Source organism: Hoplias malabaricus, chromosome 15 (genome assembly GCF_029633855.1).
Source record: "Hoplias malabaricus isolate fHopMal1 chromosome 15, fHopMal1.hap1, whole genome shotgun sequence".
NCBI lineage: Eukaryota > Metazoa > Chordata > Actinopteri > Characiformes > Erythrinidae > Hoplias > Hoplias malabaricus.
In genome coordinates, this window is record NC_089814.1 from 11,265,875 (window position 1) to 11,287,070 (window position 21,196).

The window sequence follows — 21,196 nt, forward strand, 5'->3', positions numbered from 1 at the left end:
GAGAGGAGAACATAATTAGTGACCTTACCAAGAGCAGTTTCAGTGCTTTTCAAAGGGCGGACCTGATTAAACACCCACATAGGAAGATTGTGTGATAGATAGTTCAACAACTTTTTCTAGGTAGAGCAACATATGGACTACATTCTGTAAGTATAGAAAAATCAGCTGCATCTCTTTTAAGTTGATAAAATGGACAAAACATGTTTAAAAAAAAAAACAATGAGGTAATTTGATTGTTATGACTGATCTATGTATGTTTCTTGTTTTTCCCAATCGTTTTGCAACAGTGATCATTTTCAGGGGCCATGTGTCAAAGTGGATGTACCTCCAGATGTTTGCTCTGCAATGACGTACTTTAGTGTGTTGGTAATTTGACCAATAATCAGGCTGCATGTTGGCCTAATTTGTATCTGCCATATTTACTTGGCTTAACTCTAAAATGCTCGACTAGAAATTCCACAAATTCAGAGTCCATAATGTTAGAAATTCAAGATGTTGTAGGGGCTACATCTGGGAGTACTAATATATAGAACAGGGCCACTGCAGACGCTGTAGTGGAGTGGTGTCAGTGTATGAAATCCAGCTGGGAGTGAAACAGATTATTTGTGAAACAGCGGCCTTGAAGACTGTCAGTGACTTTAGAGAGAGAAATTGAGACTAGGGACAGGTAGGACAGGTCGGTCCAGTGGGCAGGTATTCTGAATTCTCAAGACTCATGGGGTGTGGTGATAGGCAGTGGAGGTAAGAGACGAACAGAAACTGTCAAGAAAGTGAGAGAATAGTAGAGAAAGAAGTGATCTGTGTGTCTATATTTCAACACAGGGTCCACTGGATTAGTTTTTTTTTTGGAAGTGGGGCTTGAGTTTTGGTCCTCCCTATCCCTAAGGACTTTTGGAGAGGATATTATACCTGTACATAACTTGATTATTTACACCTATTAGACAAAGTGATGTAAACATTGCTCTTGGCTTGGCTTAGTGAAGGAGCGTGAGGTTTAAAAGCTGAAGGACAACAGAGAACCAGAGAGATGGCAGAGGCACCAAAGATCGAGCTCTTCATCAAGGTCAGATTTAATAAGTCACAGTTCATTTCTAGTTGCCACTGCAAATATATGGAGTATGGAATAATGTCACTGTCTTGTTGTTGCAGTGTTGTATCTAATGAATGTAGTTAACAGAATTTCTTGTTTTTTGTTTTTTATAAATCACTTAGTGTGATTGAGTAAATGTTTAAAACAAAGCTAGATGTTCAATGCTGTTTGGAGTCTTTAGGTTTGTTGGTGCTGGACTCTGGCCTCTGGTTTACATGCCTGCACTTCCTGACATACTTGTGATGAAATCCTACTGATAATCAACACCACTGGTCTTTGGAATCACTGGAGCTTTTAAAAAATGAAAAGCACAAATGCAGTCTGACACATGTTACACCTTTAAAAGGATTCTTTATTTTCTATTCACTACAAAATATTTTCACAATTACAATTCCCCTTTAACCTAGACATAGTTCATTATCCATTACCCAGTTATTATCATACTGTGAGGCTCATTTCCTTAGTAATTATTTTGTGCACTGGGACTGATGTACTAAAATAGCTACAAAGTAATTAAGGTCTATAAACTCATACGTCTTTCTGAGTGTCACAAACGTTTTATTAGTCTTGTAGCTGTGCAGCAAACCTTGCAATCTTTAGACACTGAACTTACATGAGATGAAGAATCAAATTACTCTGAAGTCCCTGAAACTGCAGTTATACCCCATAGAACAGTTATTCCCCATGGGGGTGGCCATTTTTAAAATAAGTGTAGTATAAAGTCTCTGACACATCCAGGCCACTAGGTGTCAGTATAATGGCTGAAGAATCGCTATTGAAAATGATGACTTGCCTTTATAAGCATCTTTGGATCAGGCAGTTATCTAAAATATTATGGTATTTGTAAAAACATCACGATTTCTAGGAGATTGTTGTTCTTTTCCCTCAGGCGAGTGATGATGGTGAAGCGGTGGGAAACTGTCCATTCTGTCAACGACTTTTTATGATCCTCTGGCTTAAGGGAGTTAACTTCACCCTCACTACTGTGGACATGAAGAGGTGAGAGAAACAAATAATCAAACACCAGTAACACAGTCGATTAAGGGTTAAATATGATCTTCTCTATAGACTCATGTTCTTGAGAGGTGGTTTATATCAGTTTATATAATAAAAATAATATACATTGATTGTTGTGCAGAGCTCCAGAGGTTTTGAAGGACCTTGCTCCAGGCTCTCAGCCCCCCTTCCTCCTCTACAATGAAGACGTACGCACAGACACTAACAAGATAGAGGAGTTTCTGGAGGAGACCTTGGCTCCCCCACAGTGAGTTTTGAAGCAGCCTATTGTATTGTATTTCTAAATGCAACTGCTGGATTCAATCCTTATATCTCCAAAGTGGTAACTGTACAGGACAAGGAATAGTGTTTTTAACTTTGAATAGGAGAGAATGGATTTTTTGACCAATTGTTCTACGTATTTTATGCATCAAACACAATGCATTTCTGCAGTTGTATGAAAATACCTGCTGCCCTTTACAGTCACAAGGTATGAGACCATGAATATATTTCCTGGTGATTACACAGAATGTATTTATTATAAAACACGAGAATAAATACAGTGAAAAAAGGTGCATTTACATTTTTTGGTTAAACTTCCAGTGCTTTCAGGCTCTACTGATTTATGTTCACATGGTACCATATTTGTTTTTACAGATATCCCAAACTGTGCTGTCGCTATAAGGAGTCTAACCAAGCTGGAGATGATATCTTCCACAAGTTCTCGGCTTACATCAAAAACCCAAACCCTGGGCTCAATGACAGTGAGAATTGTTTTACATGTTTCACCATAGCGCTTTCTGTATGCAACTTTATGCAAAAGTTTGGGCACCCCCTGGTCAAATGGTGTGTTGTTTATGTGCATCATCTACTACAGAACACTAATTTCTAGAGATTTTAAGGCATAGTGACTGTATGTTTGCTGATTTTAAGTTCATTCATTCATTATCTGTAACCCTTATCCAGTTCAGGGTCGCGGTGGGTCCAAAGCCTACCTGGAATCATTGGGTGGAAGGCAGGAACACACCCTGGAGGGGGCACCAGTCCTTCACAGGGGCTGACTTTAAGTTAATGGACAAAAAACCATAATCACAAGTCTTTTTATGTATGTGTGTTCAGCTCAGCGAAACAGAAATGGTGCAGAACAATGGCATAATAAAGTGTGTTTCCTGTAGATGTTAACTTATTTTCACATCAACAAAACATGTCATTTGACCAGTTAGACCAGGACAATTCAACACTTCTGCATTCAACTCCATTCCAAAGTCCTTCCTGTGTCCATAGACTTGTACTGTATTTATTTGCAGTGCTAGAAAAGAAGTTCCTGAGGAGTCTGATGAAGTTGGATCAGTATCTCCTAACTCCACTTCCATATGAACTGGACCAGAACCCTGATGCCACCCAATCCACCAGACAATACCTTGATGGAGACTCCCTCACTCTGGCTGATTGTAACCTGCTTCCCAAGCTACACATTGTCAAGGTTCAAAAAGACAGCTTTTCTAAGCTTCTTTCTTTGTGTCAGTTCTGCCTCTCATAGATTACGCCTCTACAGTTTGAGCACTCCTGGCCTGGTGACATGGGCTGGATCTCCCTTAAGCCTCATGGTATTAACATCACTGTTAATGGTAGAATGAGCATTACATTAAACACTCATTTGCAGTTAAGATAACCTTAGTTCTACAAAGTCCTTGGGGAGTTGGTCCGTGTTGTGTTAATTTTCTAAGTGACAATAAATTAGCTTTCTCTACAAGGAATCCTTTTTTTTTTTGCACTTTGACAATCACTATTCATTTCCTGAATATAACATACCTGAAAAAATAAAACATAAAATGTGGCCTGTACAAAAGCTTTGCCACATTTTATGTTTTAATATGTTATACTCAGTAGTTTAACAGATATTGTGTATTGTGCAAAAAATGTCATATTTAAGATTCCTCCCTGTAGAGGATAATATCTACTTTCTCTTAGACGAACAAAATCAACAGAACTTGTAACTTGACCAAGGGTGGCGTCCTTTTGCACACAACGGCATTATAATAGCAAACAAGGTCAACGTATTGCAGTGAATAAGAGGGCAGAAAACATCTGCATTATTACATTTATTATCCAACTCAACCAGTTATTCAGCTACCTGCCGGCAAAACAGTCACCCCTATGGAAAGCTCTTGGTAGTGAACTATAGAGTATTTGTTGTGTTAATATACTGATCACTCCCTTCTCTTCGCAGGTGGTATGTCGGAAATATCGTGACTTTGGGATCCCAAAAGAACTGGTAGGGCTGTGTAGGTACCTGGAGAAAGCTAATCAGAGGGATGAGTTCCGCTTCACGTGCCCCAATGACTCAGAGATACTGCTGGCCTACCACTCAGTGGCCAAATACCTGAACAAGTAAAACTAAATCCACATCAGAATGGAATGGAATCTGTATTTTCCAGGAATGGAATGGTTCTGAGAAAGGCAAAAGCAAATTTAATGTATTAATTAAAATCATGCTTGATAAAGGGTAGCATTTGGGTTGTGAGGGTGGAGGCGCTTATTCTAAGTTATTGTGCCGTGTGAATATTATTTTCTTGCTTGCGCATGTATCAGTATATCATTTACTGTACTCATACCACATTTTGTACCATTACATTATATTATTTTATATTATTCATTCATTCATTACATTATATTATTTTATATTATTCATTCATTCATTCATTCATTCATTCATTGTCTGTAACCACTTATCCAGTTCAGGGTCACAGTGGGTCTAGAGCCCCTGGAGGGGGCGCCAGTACTTCACAGTGCAACACACACATTCATCCACACCCTCACACCTAGGGACACTTTTGAACCGTCAATCCACCTACCAACGTATGTATTCTTGGACAGTGAGAGCCCCCCCATACCCCCCCCCCCCGACCCACGACTCCAGGACCATGGAGTGACACTACCTTATATTTTATTATATTATATTATATTCGTTTTTGCAGAATGTAACTGTATGTTAGGGTTTGGGTGTACTTTTATTGATTCTGAACTGTAAATAAATAAACTGTTGAACGTCTTAAATTAATGTTTCAGTCTCTTACTGGGAGCTGGCAGCAGGAAGAAGCAATTACTTGTCAGTGGTGGCAACTGCTACTGGCTGCAGCCTTCATGAAGCTTCTAGTTGGAGACAGAGCCCTGCCTTATTTAATGTCTTACTGTTTATTTGCTGGATGCAACATTTACAGTGTGTGTGTCTGTGTGTGTGAAAGAGAGAGAGAGAGAGAGAGAGAGAGAGAGAGAGAGAGGGATGTCATTAAAACATACACCATTTTATTTCTATAATTTCTATGTTTCATATGTGTTCATTTTGGTAAAAACAGTGCTTTTGATTTTTTTTATTGTATTTTGTTGAGTCATAAATAAGTTCAGGTAAATTTACATATTAATATTTAGCCTACAGTATGATTTTTCATACAGAACTAATAGAGCTAATTTAAATTGATTTTAATGAAGAACAATCGGCAAACCAGACCCAAATCCTCCAGGCTTTATGGTTTGTATTTTTGTATTTCAGATACATTTTTACTTTACAACCTGTTAAATATATATAACTTTTCTTTTTAGAGCAATATTCGATTAGAATTTCGATTTGGTGAAAAATGTAGTGTTCCAAATTCGTATTTAAGCAGCCAGTGTTAAGGAACCTGTGTCAGTTTATTAGTTGGTGCATTATAATCTACAGAATCTTAAGCCACCTTTAAGGCATTATGGAATGTGTAAACTCTAAATGTGTAATGCTGATGAATACACAGGTTTAAAGGTGTTTAATCGATAACCGGAGGAGGAATAAGCAGTACATCTCTGCAGCTGACATTCAGTGCACTCTATGTGTTGAAGCCTTATTCTCACAACCTAAGTAGGGCACTATGAACCATTTGGAATCTAGCCGACCGTCAAGAGACTGGCGACAGATGAACAACAGCACATCTGATTGGGCGGTAGAAGATTAAAAAACCAATAGATACAAAGAATACTGCTGCACCTCAGGGATTGCCCAGTGTTTTGAGTTTGTGGAGAGGAGAGAGAGGAGTCTGGAAAAGTTTACTATGACGGTCTGAGGGATTTTCAAAGGCTGTGCAGCAAGTAAGCACTTGCTATGTATTTACGCATTTATAATCTTCCTGCATTAATGTGTCGGTGGTCCGTAAAGCCAGTGTCTCTGTTCTGCAGCCAGTTTTAGCGACCACGGTTGTGTGTGTGAACTCTGGCAGGTGGACAGCTCATGAAACAGTTGAATATTTTGCGTCTTCCAGTTCATAGAAGAGATAACATTCTTTAGATAAAGCTTGTTTGCTCAGGTTAGACCTGGTTGTTTGGGTCCTGTGTCGTGACGTGCTGTCCTTAGCAGTTTAGCTAAGCACAAACAAGCTTATGGCTTTTTGCTATTTTATCAAATGTGTTCAAAGTTATATCAAGATAAGAGTGTTATTACTTCAGTAAAATATGATTCAATTAAAGGTGAATATGGCGTATTATATAACAGGAATAAATGTTACAAAACTAGCCGAACACTGTGTCCAAACCTTTATAGACACTCTGTTAAAAAAATAAGGCTACTTTCAGGTGACATTATGGTCAAAGCTGTTTAGTTCTGCCCATACAGTTTTTATATCACACACACAAGCTTGAGATCATGTAAAGTTAAGCTCACTGACACTAGACTATAAAGCAAGAGTTGTGGATAAACTGGAGTGATTCCCGTATGTTTGGAATGAGTTTGAGTGCTGAATACAATCTTAACTCCAACTGCAGATGTTTGTTCCAACTTCCAAAACTCACATTTGTTCTAAAATATAGGAAGAACCTTACAAATCTGAGGTGTGATCAGAGGCGCTGACACCGTACAAATTTATTTCAAGCCACATCTTGGGTCTCTGTCTTTAAGATATTTCTTGTGTTGTCCCAGGGTCTTGTCCTCTGGCTTTGTGAAATTATTAAAAGTTCTGAGCGGGTGGGTGACTGTTTGACGTCCTGCAATGGCTTTGTGCCCTGTCCAGGGTGGAATCCTGCCTTGAATCCAGTGTTTTTGTGTAGGCTCCGGGCACACTGTCATCATCCTCTAGATAAAGCTGTTACAGAAGATGAATGGACGAATGAATGTGTACAAAGCTTCAAAGTTATTTTCTATTTGAAATGTATGGTTCACTGTCTGCATAAACTCACAATTGTTATCTGCTGTTTTAAACTTTCTGTATTGCTGTTTTTTTGTTAGTTTTGCTGTTTTGTGTCCAATGTGTTTGGAGTTTTTTAAAAGTGCTATGGACAAATGCAATTTATTATTTTTATTATTATTATTGCACTATTGTGACTTATTAGAGTGCCTTGTAATTAACATCAGTGACAGATGCTGTAAGTAATATATATATAGAAATACTTCTTTGTTTTTGTTTGTAGGTATGAGTGATGTAGAAGATGAACAGTGCACTCCTGCAGTAAGTATTCTTTCTGTGTGTCTTTTTTTAAATAAACATAGACAAATATGTCTGTGCTGCTTAAAACCAAATACCCAGGCAGATTAGTGATGGATTACTCGGGCTTCAGAAATATCCTATGGGAGTGCAGTTTACCTTGAAAAATACACTTCACCACACCATTTAATCGAATCTATTTTTACAAATCTCACTAATATGAATCCTATTAATAAAATAAAAGGTAATGTCTTTCTGAGAGCCTTATTGTACCTCTCCTGAATGCAGGAAGGAAACTGCCTGAGCAAGCAGGGGCTATTTTAAGAGAAGAAGTCACTGTTTTCTCCTTCAGTGAAAGAGTTTCTGTTTATTTGACTTCAAAGTGTCTTCAGAAGTTTTGAAACATGGTACTTTTGAGATTAAAGGCCCTGTATCAAGCCACAGTTCCTTTTGTATATAATAAGTTGCAGGTACAAACCCCATTTCCAGGAAAGTTTGGACATTTTGTAAAATGCAATATAAAACAATGTGTTTTTTTTTACTTTATGTAACTGAAAATATGTTTTGATGTTTAATGTTTTCACTCACCAGCTTGATTGTGTTTTCCATCCATCCATCCATTATCTGTAACCGCTTATCCAATTTAGGGTCGCGGGGGGTCCAGAGCCTACCTGGAATCATTGGGCGCAAGGCGGGAATACACCCTGGAGGGGACGCCAGTCCTTCACAGGGCAACACAGACACACACACATTCACTCACACACTCACTTTCGAGTCGCCAATCCACCTGCAACGTGTGTTTTTGGACTGTGGGAGGAAACCGGAGCACCCGGAGGAAACCCACGCGGACACGGGGAGAACACACCAACTCCTCACAGACAGTCACCCGGAGCGGGAATCGAACCCACAACCTCCAGGCCCCTGGAGCTGTGTGACTGCGACACTACCTGCTGCGCCACCGTGCCGCCCTAATATTGATTATACATTCCTATAATGAAATGGATTACAGCGATACATGAGGGAACAAGGAGATTAATATATGAGGGAATTTCTCTATGATAAATACCCTAAATTCTAGAAAGGCTATTGTTTATCCCAGCAAGCATTCAGCACCACTCCTGAGCTATGAAGAAATGAAACCATGTGACCTTGCGTATCCCTGGAGATAGCTGGGAGCATGATGCTGACGCGCGGTGCTTTTCAGCGTCGCTTCCTGGAGAACTGCAGCCGCTGGGTTCCTCTTTCTCCCTCGTGGCAAGGGACACGGTGACCACTCTGTCGGAGCTGGTGGCTTTCTGAAGTTCTCTTTGGGAATTCTCCGTCATCGCTGATCTGCCGCCTTGTGGGAGACACGTCCATGCAGGTCTCTCAAGGGCCTCATCTCAGAAGGTCATTCTGAGGGTGCGTGTGGCCGTCTTCTCAGTCGCTGGTCCGGAAGCTTTTGTCATCACTTTGAGCTCTGACTGTGGTGGTGAATTTTGCGGGAATAAACTACAGCCCTTTTTACTATAGTTTATATTAGCTCTTTGACTACCCTATCTGAGAAGCATTGTCTGCTGGAAGCAGGAGAGAGACGTTATTCAGAAAAACTTTTTCTCTCCAAAATTTCTCAAAAAGCATCTAAAGAGTGCATTTCACAAAAAAGGGGCGAGAGAAAGGGGCAGAAGAGAAAGGAGTAGGGGCGCCACTGGGGTTTTTAACCAGAATTTAGAAAACCAGCCTCGAATACCTGATTGGCTGTTTCCTGTACCTTGGTAGTGACATCACATGAAATGTATGAACCTTGACAAGACAAAGACGATTTCTGTTGAATGACCATCCCAAGATTTTGAATCATACTTTTGCACTATAAAAGATTATATGTTAAAGTAATATCATTCATACAGACCGTGTTTTACATAATTCTTAACCAAACAACACAGAGTATGTGTCTACCTTGGTTCTAAATAAACTCATTTAAATTCATATATAAAAAAAAAAAGATTTTAAAAACATGTAAATGAATCCCACCCATTTTAAATGTCCAAATGGAATTAATTTCAAACAGTTGTGCCCGTATGCAACTTCAGACTGTTTTAAACCAATGGGAATTAAGGTTTAATTCTGTAGTTTGAGAAGTTCTTCATTAAGCAGTTTTATACAGAGCATAAACTGATCCTCAGGAGTGTCTCCCAAAAGATTCTTCTCTTGACCCTGTGTGTCTTTGGGTCATAAAAAAGGTCCCTGGAGAGGGGTTTATGAGCCTGCTCTGGATGCTTATCGCACATTCCATCTGCTTGCCTGATGAGAAGAGAGGCTGAGAGTAGAGAAAGGTCTTTCTGCATATTAACATAACTTTTGGCATATTTAGTAGTATAATATATTTATTAAAAATTAATAATCTGTTAATCTCCGCTACTGCTTCCTTGTGAGAGCCACGTCCATGCATGACTCTCCTGAGCCTTTGCTCAGAGACGCCACCTCAGAAGGTGATCATTCTGAGTGAGCATGTGACCATTTCCTGAGTTGCTATTCTTGAGCTCTTGTCACACCGCTTTGAGGGTTCAGAGGCCTGAGGTCTCTTTCATGCTCTGGGCGTGGCAGTGAGCTTTGCTGGATTTAAACTATAGCTTTCTAGTATTACTAGTAGAAATAAAGATATATAAAAATAAAGTAATTTCAGGGCTCTCTTAGCTGAGCTTCCTGACTGGAAGCAGATTCTAAACTTCTCCTTTGTTCCTCCCCTCTTCTTTGTTTCTTTCTCTACATTTTCTTTTTGGGTTCTGGGTCTGTTCTGACCGGCTGAATTGTTAAGAGTGCGACCTTAAGAGCCTGTTTTAAGTGAAAGACATGATAGATTCTGGAAGAGAGGAGAGTGGAGACTGGTTGAGTCTTAGAGGGCAAGTTAAGTTTCCATGTCACTGGTTTCAAACCTGCCTTGAAGGCCTGATTTGTCCTCAGGGATTGAGGATTGGAGCATCTCGTGCCTCTGATTGGATGTTCTTTTAGACTACAAACCAGATTCCAAAAAAGTTGGGACACTAAACAAATTGTGAATAAAAACTGAATGCAATGATGTGAAGGTGCCATCATCTAATATTTTATTCAGAATAGAACACAAATCACAGATCCAAAGTTTAAACTGAGAGAATGTATCATTTTAAGGGAAAAATATGTTTCAAAATTTCATGGCGTCAACAAATCCCAAAAAAGTTGGGACAAGGCCATTTTTTACCACTGTGTGGCATCCCCCCCTTCTTCTTACAACACTCAACAGACGTCTGGGGACAGAGGAGACCAGTTTCTCAAGTTTAGAAATAGGAATGCTCTCCCATTCATGTCTAAAACAGGCCTCTAACTGTTCAATCGTCTTGGGCCTGCTTTGTCGCACCTTCCTCTTTATAATGCGCCAAATGTTCTCCATAGGTGAAAGATCTGGACTGCAGGCTGGTCATTTCAGTACCCGGATCCTTCTCCTATGTAGCCATGATGTTGTGATTGCTGCAGAATGTGGTCTGGCATTATCTTGTTGAAAAATACAGGCTCTTCCCTGAAAGAGATGACGTCTAGATGGGAGCATATGTTGGTCTAGAACCTGAACGTAGTTCTCTGCATTAATGGGGCCTTTCCAGACATGCAAGCTGCCCATGCCACACACACTCATGCAACTCCATACCATCAGTAATGCAGGCTTCTGAACGGAGCTTTGATAACAACTTGGTTTATCCTTGTCCTCTCTGGTCCGGATGACATGGCGTCCCAGTGTTCCGTAAAGAACTTCAAATCGTGACTCATCTGACCACAGAACAGTCTTCCATTTTGCCACACTCCATTTTAAAAGACCACTGGCCCAGTGCAAACGTCTGAGCTTGTGGAGCTTGCTTAGAAATGGCTTGCTCTTTGCACTGTAGAGTTTCAGCTGGCAACGGCGGATGGCACGGTGGATTGTGTTCACTGACAATGCTTTCTGGAAGTATTCCTGAGCCCATTCTGTTATTTCCTTGACAGTGGCGTTCCTGTTTGAGGTGCAGTGACGTTTAAGGGCCCGGAGATCACAAGCATCCAGTAGAGTTTTACAGCCTTGACCCTTACGCACAGCAATTGTTCCAGATTCTCTGAATCTTTTGATGATGTTATGCACGGTTGATGATGATAACTTAAAAGTCTTTGCTATTTTACGCTGGGTAACACCATTCTGGTATTGCTGCACTATCTTTCTGCGCAACAATGGTGGAATTGGTGATCCTCTTACCATCTTGGCTTCAGAGAGACACTGACACTGTAAGAAGCTCTTTTTACACCCAATCATGTTGTCAATTGACCTAATTAGTGTTAATTGGTCTTCCAGCTGTTCGTTATATGCTCAATTTCCTTTTTCCAGCCACTTATTGCTACTTGTCCCAACTTTTTTGGGATTTGTTGACACTGTGAAATTTTGAATCAACATATTTTTCCTTTAAAATGTTACATTTACTCAGATAAAACCTTTGATCTGTCATCTATGTTTCTATTACGAATAAAATATTGACATTTGCCATTTTTGCCAGTTTTTATTCACAATTTGTTTAGTGTCCCAACTTTTTTGGAATCTGGTTTGTAGAACCTCCCTTGGTAGTGAAATCACATACAATTTACGACACTTGACAAGACACAGACCCTTGTTGAATGAGTGTCCAAGATTTCGAAGTCATGCTTTTGCACTTATTAAATATTATATGTTAACGCAAAGTCATATGATTCAGACAAAACCATGTTATTCATCATTTTTAACCAAATGACACACACATGAACATCTTGGTGGTTCCTAAATGATGTTCATACAAAAGGTAATTTTAAACAGACGATTATAATTTCCATTTTTGATCGTCTACCTGGAATTACTTTTACACAGTCGTATTCCATATGCAACTTTAAACCAATGGGAAATGTTTAATTCCATGGTTTGAAAAGTTCTTGATTAAGCAGTTTTACAGAGAGCATAAGTTGATCCTTGGAGGCTCTCTGCCATCACCAAAGATTCCTGTCTTGACCTTTTGAGACCTTGGATCATTAACAGGGCCTGGAGTTTAATGACACTCTTTGGGTGCGATCTCAGATTCCATTCTGAGTTGGAAGAATTGGAGGTGTCTCTAGGAGACCAGTCGATAGTCTAAGTATTAAAGTCCCAAAAAGTCACATTTTTTATTAGAAACTAATAAAACTTATTCATCTCCCACCACATGTTCTAGGGATGCATCAGTGACCAGGGCATTGGGCACTACACATTGTTGAGCAGCTGAAGTCCTTGTATCAAATCAGAATGGGCAAAAATTAGCAACATTTAACATTAGATAGTAACATTTACTATCCCCTGTTACTGGACCTGGAGGTTGTGGGTTCGAGTCCCGCTCCGGGTGACTGTCTGTAAGGAGTGTGGTGTGTTCTCCCTGTGTCTGCGTGGGTTTCCTCTGGGTGCTCCGATTTCCTCCCACAGTCCAAAAACACGTTGGTAGGTGGATTGGTCAAGTGTCAAAAGTGTCCGTAGGTGTGAGTGTGTGTGTTGCCCTGTGAAGGACTGGCGCCCCCTCCAGGGTGTATTCCCGCCTTGTGCCCAATGATTCCAGGTAGGCTCTGGACCCACCGCGACCCTGAACTGGATAAGCAGTTACAGATATATATAATAAATGAAAGAATTATAGTTTTTAAAATAAACAGTTTATGTTGATAATGTGTTTTGCTCTAGGTCACACTGCCTGGAAGTGACTTCCGTGCCCATCTGCAGATGTTTGTGGAGGAGAGGTTGCAAAACACTGTGGTATTAATGTCTTTGACTACATTCCTTCTGCCTGTTATTCAAATATTTTCTTTTGAGCATTTTACTTTCTCAGCAGTTAACACTATAAATAAACCAATTAATGTGTTTACGTATTGATATAGAGATAATAACATAAGGATTATCATAAAATCGTTATGATCTTTTTACATGTTACTCTCTTAAGGGTAATCTACCCTAACACTGCGCTCTTTGTTCCAGTTGACGGGCATGTTGATTGGGGCTGTGGTGGCAGTGTGTCTCATAGGCATAGCTGTGCTCTTCCTATATCGCAGATACAAACTAGCAAGTAAGTCCTGGCTCCCGTTTTTTTTTTTAACATACGTCTGTCAAACAATTTGTAAACATGTACAATTATCATTTTAATTCTGTTTTCTAAGAAATGAATAAATGGCAATAACTGGTCAATAACAAAAGTTACTGATAATCAATATGGACAGGTCGTGCTGGTTTAAAATCTCTACCAAATATTTGTGTATTTTGCAGGTCAACAGGCCGGGACCCCTCGTTACCGCTTTAGAAAAAGGGACAAGGTTCTTTTCTATGGCAGGAAGATCATGAGAAAGGTCAGTCATCTCTGAGAGGTGCCTTTTTGGGATTCACAAGCTGTTTAAGAAATATTAGATGATGTTTCATTTGAACTATACTTGACTTCAGTACTGTTTAAAAGTCATTTAATTTTCCTTCATCTGTATTTTTACTGTGTCTGTCTTCTAGCAGAGTGTAAGCTTTTCTTTGGCCACAAGATGGCAGCATTTATTGTGATTTGTGATAAGAACAGCCGATTAAAAACACAAAGCATGTATTTCAATAACTGTTCTATTTACTCACTGTCTTCACCTTTATTTATTTATTTTTCTTTCTTTCTTTCAGGTCCAGACCCTGTCCTCTACCCCATCCTCTGCTTCGGTTTCCAAACAGCGTCCTCGGAAGAGACCCAAAGTCCTAAGCATAGCTCGAAGGTATCACCTCAAATGCTCCTATTGGGCTAGGGATTAATGGAAAGTTAAAAATTGTCAGTCTCTGATTTTCATTTCTTCTAGCTCTCCAAACATTTTTGGGGATTATTGTTAATATATATATATAAATGTTCTATGTACGTTTCTGCAGTGCTAGCAAGAAATGGGCAAGTTTGTGAGGGCTAAACGTGCAGTAGATGATGGGTTTTCTCAAGCCACAACTTTCAAAGAGGAAAAAAAATAAATATGATGAGGCATATCTCAAAGCAAACTCATACCGGTCACTGAAGAGATGAGGGATTAAATGGGTCATTTTCAATGTGCAGGATTTGCGCTTTTTCTCTCAAGAAGTTTTATGACTTATTCTTTTGTGCAGGGAAGCAATTGGGAGCAAATATGTTTAACAAGGACTGTTAAAGGCTAAGCACCAGCTATATGAAAGTGTCAAACAAATAAATACAGTGGAATTTGAGTTCCTAACTTGTGTTTATTGATAGTCAGAAAACATGTTATTTCACTAATTCATAATAATCTAGACCCCCTAATAGGCGTCTAGATGGTGGACAACAATTCGAAGTTGCACTTAATGCAAAATGACGAAAAGGTGTGTTGTTTTTGGCTGCAATCATTCAATGTACAGTGGGACATCTGTGCACAAATGGCCCAAAGATCCCAAAATATCCAGGAAATTTACTAAATTTGTCGACTTTAAACAGGCACTTTGGAAAGGACCATCCGCTCACTCCGTTATCTGTAGCTCATTTCACTGGCGCTTTTCCAACAATATGGAGGTGTAAGGACACCAACGAAAGGTGTTCAAGAGCCTCTGTAACATGGAGGTAAACAGGGTAAGGACACTCACTTCGCCTGTTTTAGTTGGTGTTAGTTAACGTTAGCTTGACTCGCTAAACTCGGTGTCTCAGATTATACTCGGCTACGTAGCTGCATTACGGAGGTTTATAGAGTCGGAGGAATTCGAGTTCGACTTCGATCACATTTACAAGAATAACGGTACCTCTACATTTGAGTTTAGCTTATTACTAGGCTATTGTCATGAATAATGTTGGTTATTTAGCTAGATACTGTCATAACAGTCAGTCATGACGGTGTTTTACCGCGGCGTTGTTCAGCTGTTGTCCACCAGTGACGTCACAGTTGCGTTCAAGAATTTCCGTAGCGAGCTCGGGTTTTTCCGTCAGTTTAATAAAATTGTCAGTTTTAAAGCAAATTAAGCTGCTATTTTCATTTTAATTCATACTTATATATGTCAGTAACTACAATAATGTGAAATATTCATGAAGGTCCATTAAGTGGTGCTTAGTCTTTAAGCACAGTCAATTAATGTTAGTTTTTTTTAGTTGCAGTTTTTTATGAATTTATAAATAAATTCCAGTGGAGCTTGTAGTAAAATATGTACATGTTTCAGTGTGGAGGGGTGAAATGTGGTGGCACAGCAGAAAAAGTGTGGGAACCACTGCTCTAGCATATGACTTTTTTAGAACTGTGTGTTGTTCAGGCTTGGACTACTGGTCTGTGATGTATGACGTAGCCACACCATGTTAACGTGTTGTTATTCAGGATTTTACGGATAAAGAGGGAGCCTCCAACCCTACAACCCAAAGAGCCCCCACCCTCTCTACTGGAGGCAGATCTTACCGAGTTTGATGTGCAGAACTCAAATTTACCCTCTGAAGTGCTTTACATGCTTAAAAATGTCAGGTTAGTTTTGCAAACAATTTTGGTCATTTCTAAACATTTTGCATCCGTTTTGCAATGGTTTTGGCATTCTTCAATGATTAAAAGGCATTAAAATTACTGTAGCACAGTCTGTTCCTGTAGACCATAGACTGCTATTTGGTAAGTATCCCAGAATAGTATTATAACTGTGAACGGCATGTGTTTGTGTGTGTTAGGGTGCTAGGTCACTTTGAGAAGCCACTGTTCCTGGAGCTGTGTCGGCACATGGTGTTTATTGAGCTGCAGGAGGGCGAGGGGCTCTTCAGGCCAGGGGATGATGATGACAGCATATATGTGGTTCAGGATGGGAGGCTTGAGTTGTGTATTCATGAAAATGTGAGTAAAATATCACAAAAAGTTTCGGAGACTTGTGTATTTTTATTTACATCTAAAAAGTAATTTTATGTTATTTTCCAACATTTGTCCCTTAAAATCAAGCAAGATGTTTTTACTATACATGTAAGTAGTCTGATATTTATTATAGCATCAGAGTGGGCTAAATAAATGGATCAATAAACAATGTTACATCACAAAAACAGATCATTCAAAACATAAGCTGTAAAATAGTTTCCATTTATGCCCCATGTTCAAAACTTACTATATTTCTGAAAATGTTACCATGAATGGCAATGCAGCAGGAATTATATAATGGGCTGTATGTTGGAGACTATTTGTGTTTGGATTATTGTTTTATGTCTCAGGATGGTACAGACCCTGTGGTGAAGGACGTGCTGCCCGGAGACAGTGTTCACAGCCTGCTCAGCATTCTAGACATCATTACTGTGAGTCTCTCTCTGTCATATACTCTCTCGCTCACTCTTCATCTGACTCCAGTGCTAAGAGCTTAATGCTAATCCTGTTTTTTTATTATTTTTTTTTAATTCCCCCACTTTCCCTCTCTCATTCCCCAGGGTTATCCTGCTCCATATAAGACGGTGTCTGCTCGCGCAGCAGTGCGCTCCACTATCCTACGCCTGCCTGCCTCAGGCTTTCAGTCTGTGTTTGAAAAGTACCCAGAGACGCTAGTGAGAGTTATACAGGTAAAGGATCATGCCTCACTTACACTGAGACACTCCACTCCCATTAATAGTGATGTAGATGCCCTAGTATATGTGTATCTAGGGAAAAAGATAGAAACACATGAATGCTGTTTTTTCGAGTTGCAGTATGAATTTACTTAGCATTTGGTATTAAAAATTCATCTCAAATACGAAATCTTTAAATAATTTAACATGTCATATAATGATGAATGTTTTGGTGGACTACAAGACTAACATTCGCTGTCCCATTTTCTCTATATGTTTAATTATAGTTTGAACTACACCTTTATTTATAACAGTTTCCATTGTTTTCCCCTTTCTTATGCAACAGGATTATTTAACATCTAGTCTTTTTATTGTATATCTATGAATATCCCCTAAAAATATATTCTTATTGGCTAATTGGAAATAATTTAATTGAGGTTAACCTCATATTTGCCCAGTGCTATATTTGTGAAGCCTCTGTACATACAAAATTGAACAGAAAGGAATGTCCATATTAGTGAATACTTGTTCAATCACACTAAGATTTATGGAAGTGCTCAAAGAGTTGAATAAACCAGTGTTTGAGCTATTAATAGTAACTGACAGTGGTCTGTGTGTGCTGTGACTGTTCAGATAATCATGGTGCGGCTGCAGAGAGTGACCTTCTTGGCTTTGCACAATTACTTGGGACTGACCACTGAACTCTTCAATCCAGTAAGAGAACACATGAACATTTACACCCAGTCACATCAGGAATCAAACACGCGTGCACCCATAACCCACATGAACGTTCACATTCTTACACACCCCCCTCAAAGTTATTTCATGCTACATTAACCTTAACATCATAATCATTTCTTACTGTAAGGGTCATAAAGTGCAGTGAGAATGAACGGACTTGATCATGAGGCCTCACTTCTCCTTTAAAGAACACTGGCTTTACTGCCCTCTGGGCTGAGATGGCCTATCGGTCTTAGCCATTCCTTTCCACACCTTAGCTGTGTCTCAGATCATAGCCCATCGCTCTCACCCTCATTCCAGGAAACCATTAAAAGCCTGTGGTGGTGGAGAGCATTGTGCTCAGAGGAGGTGTGTTGTCCTCTGCTGTGTCTTTGACTCCTGCACTGGTTTTCCTGTCCGTTCCCCAGTAAACGCTCTTTAGCCCTGTCAGCATATTGTGGCAGGGTCATTTATCGTGGGTTAGCCCAGTGCCCTCTGTTGACAGCAAAGCATAAACCAAGATTCATTCTCACATAGTGCACACTGCACTATGATGAGGTCATTGTGGTTATTCCTTATGGAATGCCATGCCTTGTGGTACATGGTATTAAGAAGATTGTAGAAATCCCAAGAAGACTGTTCAAACTGCTGTTTGTTAAAGAACATGAAGAAAATAATAAAGCATCACCATGTGTGCTGTGTGTTGATAGGAAAGGCAGGCAGTGCCTCTTACAACAGTTAATAGTGTGATTGCTGAGGGAAGTCCCAGCCGTGTCCCTCGCAGGCCCCACTTTCACACACAGGCCTCTGAAGAGCACAGCCAGGGGCTTGCAGAGTCTACAGACTCAGGTAAACACATTCTTACACACACAAACAAACACAGACTAACAACAATAGTGATGTGAATATTTTGTTCTTGGTCAGATGGAGGGAAAACCAGTTCCTCAGAGAATTTGTCCATAGGTGTCAGGAAGCCTCGCTCTATCTCTCTGCCAGTGGACACCACAGGTCATTTTATTTTTATTATATTTTAATACTATTTATTAAACCAGATTAAAAATCTCAATGAAAATAAAAATCTTATTTACAATGGAGTCCTGCTAATGCTCCATTGTCACAACCACTCCATCAAATTTTATGTTTAAATTGGAATACATAATGTCTTGTACCATTTACCCCTTCACCATAATTGGTTACTTTGGAACTAATATAAAATTTGAGTTTGAGAATGAAGCATACCCTTATGAAACCTTAGGTTTAAAGAAATGCTGTTGTCTGTTTTCTTTACATTCAGAAGCTATTTTAATGTGGAACGTTATGTTTGAGGGAAAACACATTTTACTGTTGTTTCTATGTGGTTAAAATTTGTATTCACTCTTTGATTTACCACAGAAAAAATGGTTTTAAAAAGTTTTATGCAGTTAGTGCTCTTCTGAATTTACTGTCAGTTCAGCAAATATAAGTCAATATTACCCACCTATGGAAAAGGAAGAGAGCAGTATCCTCATCTCAGTTCATGCTTTTCAATGGTAGTCTATTCATTGTATAAAAACCTTTACAATTGTGTTTTTCTGCCATGAGCAGGGAGAGAAAGCCTATTATATCAGACAGAGACTCTTCATTCTTTTAATGTTTTACAGACTCTAGGGGTTCCTAAACGCATTAGGTCTGTTTTGAGCAGCAAATAGTGAGGAAAAATCCTCGGAATTACATTCAGTTTTACATTATTAACCCCTTAAAAGGTGACATTCATGATTTTAGAGAGTCACATATTCTTTAGCCCTGTGAAGGACTGGCGTCCCCTCCAGGGTGTATTCCCGCCTTGCGCCCAATGATTCCAGGTAGGCTCTGGACCCCCCGCGACCCTAAATTGGATAAGCGGTTACAGATAATGGATGGATGGATGGACATATTCTTTAGTGAAAACAATGCTACGGCTGATTTGAAAAGGTCAAAGCATGATTTATATGAAGAGTGTTTATAATCATGTTTGTTCATAATGGTATAAATAGAATCCAGGTGTTACATTCCTGCAATGCAAAGATGTCCATTATCAGCATATTCTGCAAATTTGTGTTGACAGGGATGGCGGGAAATGACCTGAACATGGCATATGAGCGTGCCCGAGTGACCATGGATGAGCCACCATCTAGCCCTGTTCTCTACAAGGTACTGATGGCACACCGTTTTTACATGTTACGCACAACTTCAGTGAAAGTTTTCACTTCCTTTATGTTGCCCTTTTCACACTCTTTCAGTCAATTCTAAAGAAGACTGTGACCATGCAGCACACGCCGTCTGCAGTAATTCACTACACAGACAGTGAGGGGCGATCTGATGTCCACCCCAGTAAAGTTGGCGCCATTTTCCAGGCAGCTAAAAAAGACCTTCTGGGTATTATCCCGCTACAGGTAAGAGTAGAGAAGGAGAGTAATATTATTAATATATTTGGGGAAAGGGCAATAGGTCTATGTATGAAAAGAATAGCTTTTTTTATTAAGGGTTTTTTTACATTGAGTAATATGTCAATGCCTTTACAAGTTAAATAAACAGAATAGAAATTAAAAATATATCCACAATTGTTCTGTTTTTTTGGTGCTAAAAAAATGTTTGGGATATAAAAAGCGAATTTGCAAACATGTTTTTGTGTGTATGTCTTATGTGTCCTGAAATAAGTGTGTGTGTGTTTGGTTCAGGATCCCAGTCTGATGGAGGGCAGAGTCACTTTGCACCAGGTGAAGGCTGGCTCTGTTGTGGCACGTCAAGGAGACCAGGTACAGGGGCTGTGTATCCTGATTACACACTTTTATTGCCAAGAATAGATATTCTTTTGCAGATCTTTTGGTAAATTGTTTTGTTAAATGGTAAAAGACATTACATGTTTATGCTGTGCATATATTTGAATTACTGTATCCTTCATTTATATTTCTGCATTTGTGACCTGCAGGAAGTGAGTGTGCAATTTGTAATTTCTGGATTGCTGCATGTGTACCAGCGAATGATTGACCGTGAGGAAGAGACGTGTTTATTTGTGACTCATCCAGGAGAGCTGGTGGGCCAGCTGGCTGTCCTCACAGGAGAGCCGCTTATTTTTAGTGTGCGTGCCCACCGTGACTGTACGTTCCTCTCCATCTCCAAAACCCACTTTTATGAGTATGTAGCACACACATGCATTTTCTTATTTTAACACCACCTCTGCAACCTTGAAGTGCATTACCATGCAGTAGAACAACACCCCGTCTCAAAATGCTCTTTTACAGCTGTCAACATAAAAGGCTCAGCAGTATCACTGTATATAATATTACTCTATATTTAATAATACATGTTCCATAACTATTATATAATATTGTTCAATATTTAAAAAAATGTTCTATAATTATTATATAATATTACTCTATTTTTAATGTACACAAATGCACATCTAATCACTGTCT

The 21,196-nt window shown here is 39.4% G+C and overlaps 2 protein-coding genes across 2 annotated transcripts in view; both read left to right on the top strand.

Annotated features, from left to right (window-relative positions):
- The first annotated feature begins 727 nt into the window (after nt 1-727).
- On the top strand, nt 728-5,023 carry clic3 (chloride intracellular channel 3). The gene is made up of 6 exons (XM_066645993.1): nt 728-1,063; nt 1,980-2,089; nt 2,229-2,354; nt 2,744-2,850; nt 3,394-3,569; nt 4,317-5,023. The coding sequence occupies exons 1-6, from the start codon at nt 1,028-1,030 to the stop codon at nt 4,479-4,481; spliced, it is 720 nt and encodes a 239-aa protein (XP_066502090.1). The 5' UTR covers nt 728-1,027; the 3' UTR covers nt 4,482-5,023.
- A 1,086-nt stretch (nt 5,024-6,109) lies between these two features.
- pnpla7a (patatin-like phospholipase domain containing 7a) overlaps nt 6,110-21,196 on the top strand; it is a 33,544-nt gene continuing 18,457 nt past the window's right edge. Inside the window, exons 1-17 of the mRNA XM_066645989.1 lie at nt 6,110-6,205; nt 7,517-7,554; nt 13,232-13,303; nt 13,523-13,610; nt 13,808-13,887; nt 14,195-14,283; nt 15,859-15,999; nt 16,194-16,353; nt 16,719-16,799; nt 16,929-17,057; nt 17,676-17,756; nt 18,473-18,611; nt 18,687-18,770; nt 19,846-19,931; nt 20,021-20,173; nt 20,459-20,536; nt 20,710-20,915. Coding sequence (XP_066502086.1) covers nt 7,519-7,554; nt 13,232-13,303; nt 13,523-13,610; nt 13,808-13,887; nt 14,195-14,283; nt 15,859-15,999; nt 16,194-16,353; nt 16,719-16,799; nt 16,929-17,057; nt 17,676-17,756; nt 18,473-18,611; nt 18,687-18,770; nt 19,846-19,931; nt 20,021-20,173; nt 20,459-20,536; nt 20,710-20,915 — 1,703 coding nt within the window. The 5' untranslated portion in view covers nt 6,110-6,205; nt 7,517-7,518. The remainder of the gene's footprint in view (nt 6,206-7,516; nt 7,555-13,231; nt 13,304-13,522; nt 13,611-13,807; nt 13,888-14,194; nt 14,284-15,858; nt 16,000-16,193; nt 16,354-16,718; nt 16,800-16,928; nt 17,058-17,675; nt 17,757-18,472; nt 18,612-18,686; nt 18,771-19,845; nt 19,932-20,020; nt 20,174-20,458; nt 20,537-20,709; nt 20,916-21,196) is intronic.

What these genes read in the sequence shown, in the direction of transcription:
- clic3 (XM_066645993.1), top strand. Translation starts at nt 1,028, where the DNA reads ATGGCAGAGGCACCAAAGATCGAGCTCTTCATCAAG. An exon ending in AGATCGAGCTCTTCATCAAG is followed by an intron (nt 1,064 to 1,979) that starts GTCAGATTTAAT and finishes CTTTTCCCTCAG; the next exon opens with GCGAGTGATGATGGTGAAGC. An exon ending in AAACCCTGGGCTCAATGACA is followed by an intron (nt 2,851 to 3,393) that starts GTGAGAATTGTT and finishes ATTTATTTGCAG; the next exon opens with TGCTAGAAAAGAAGTTCCTG.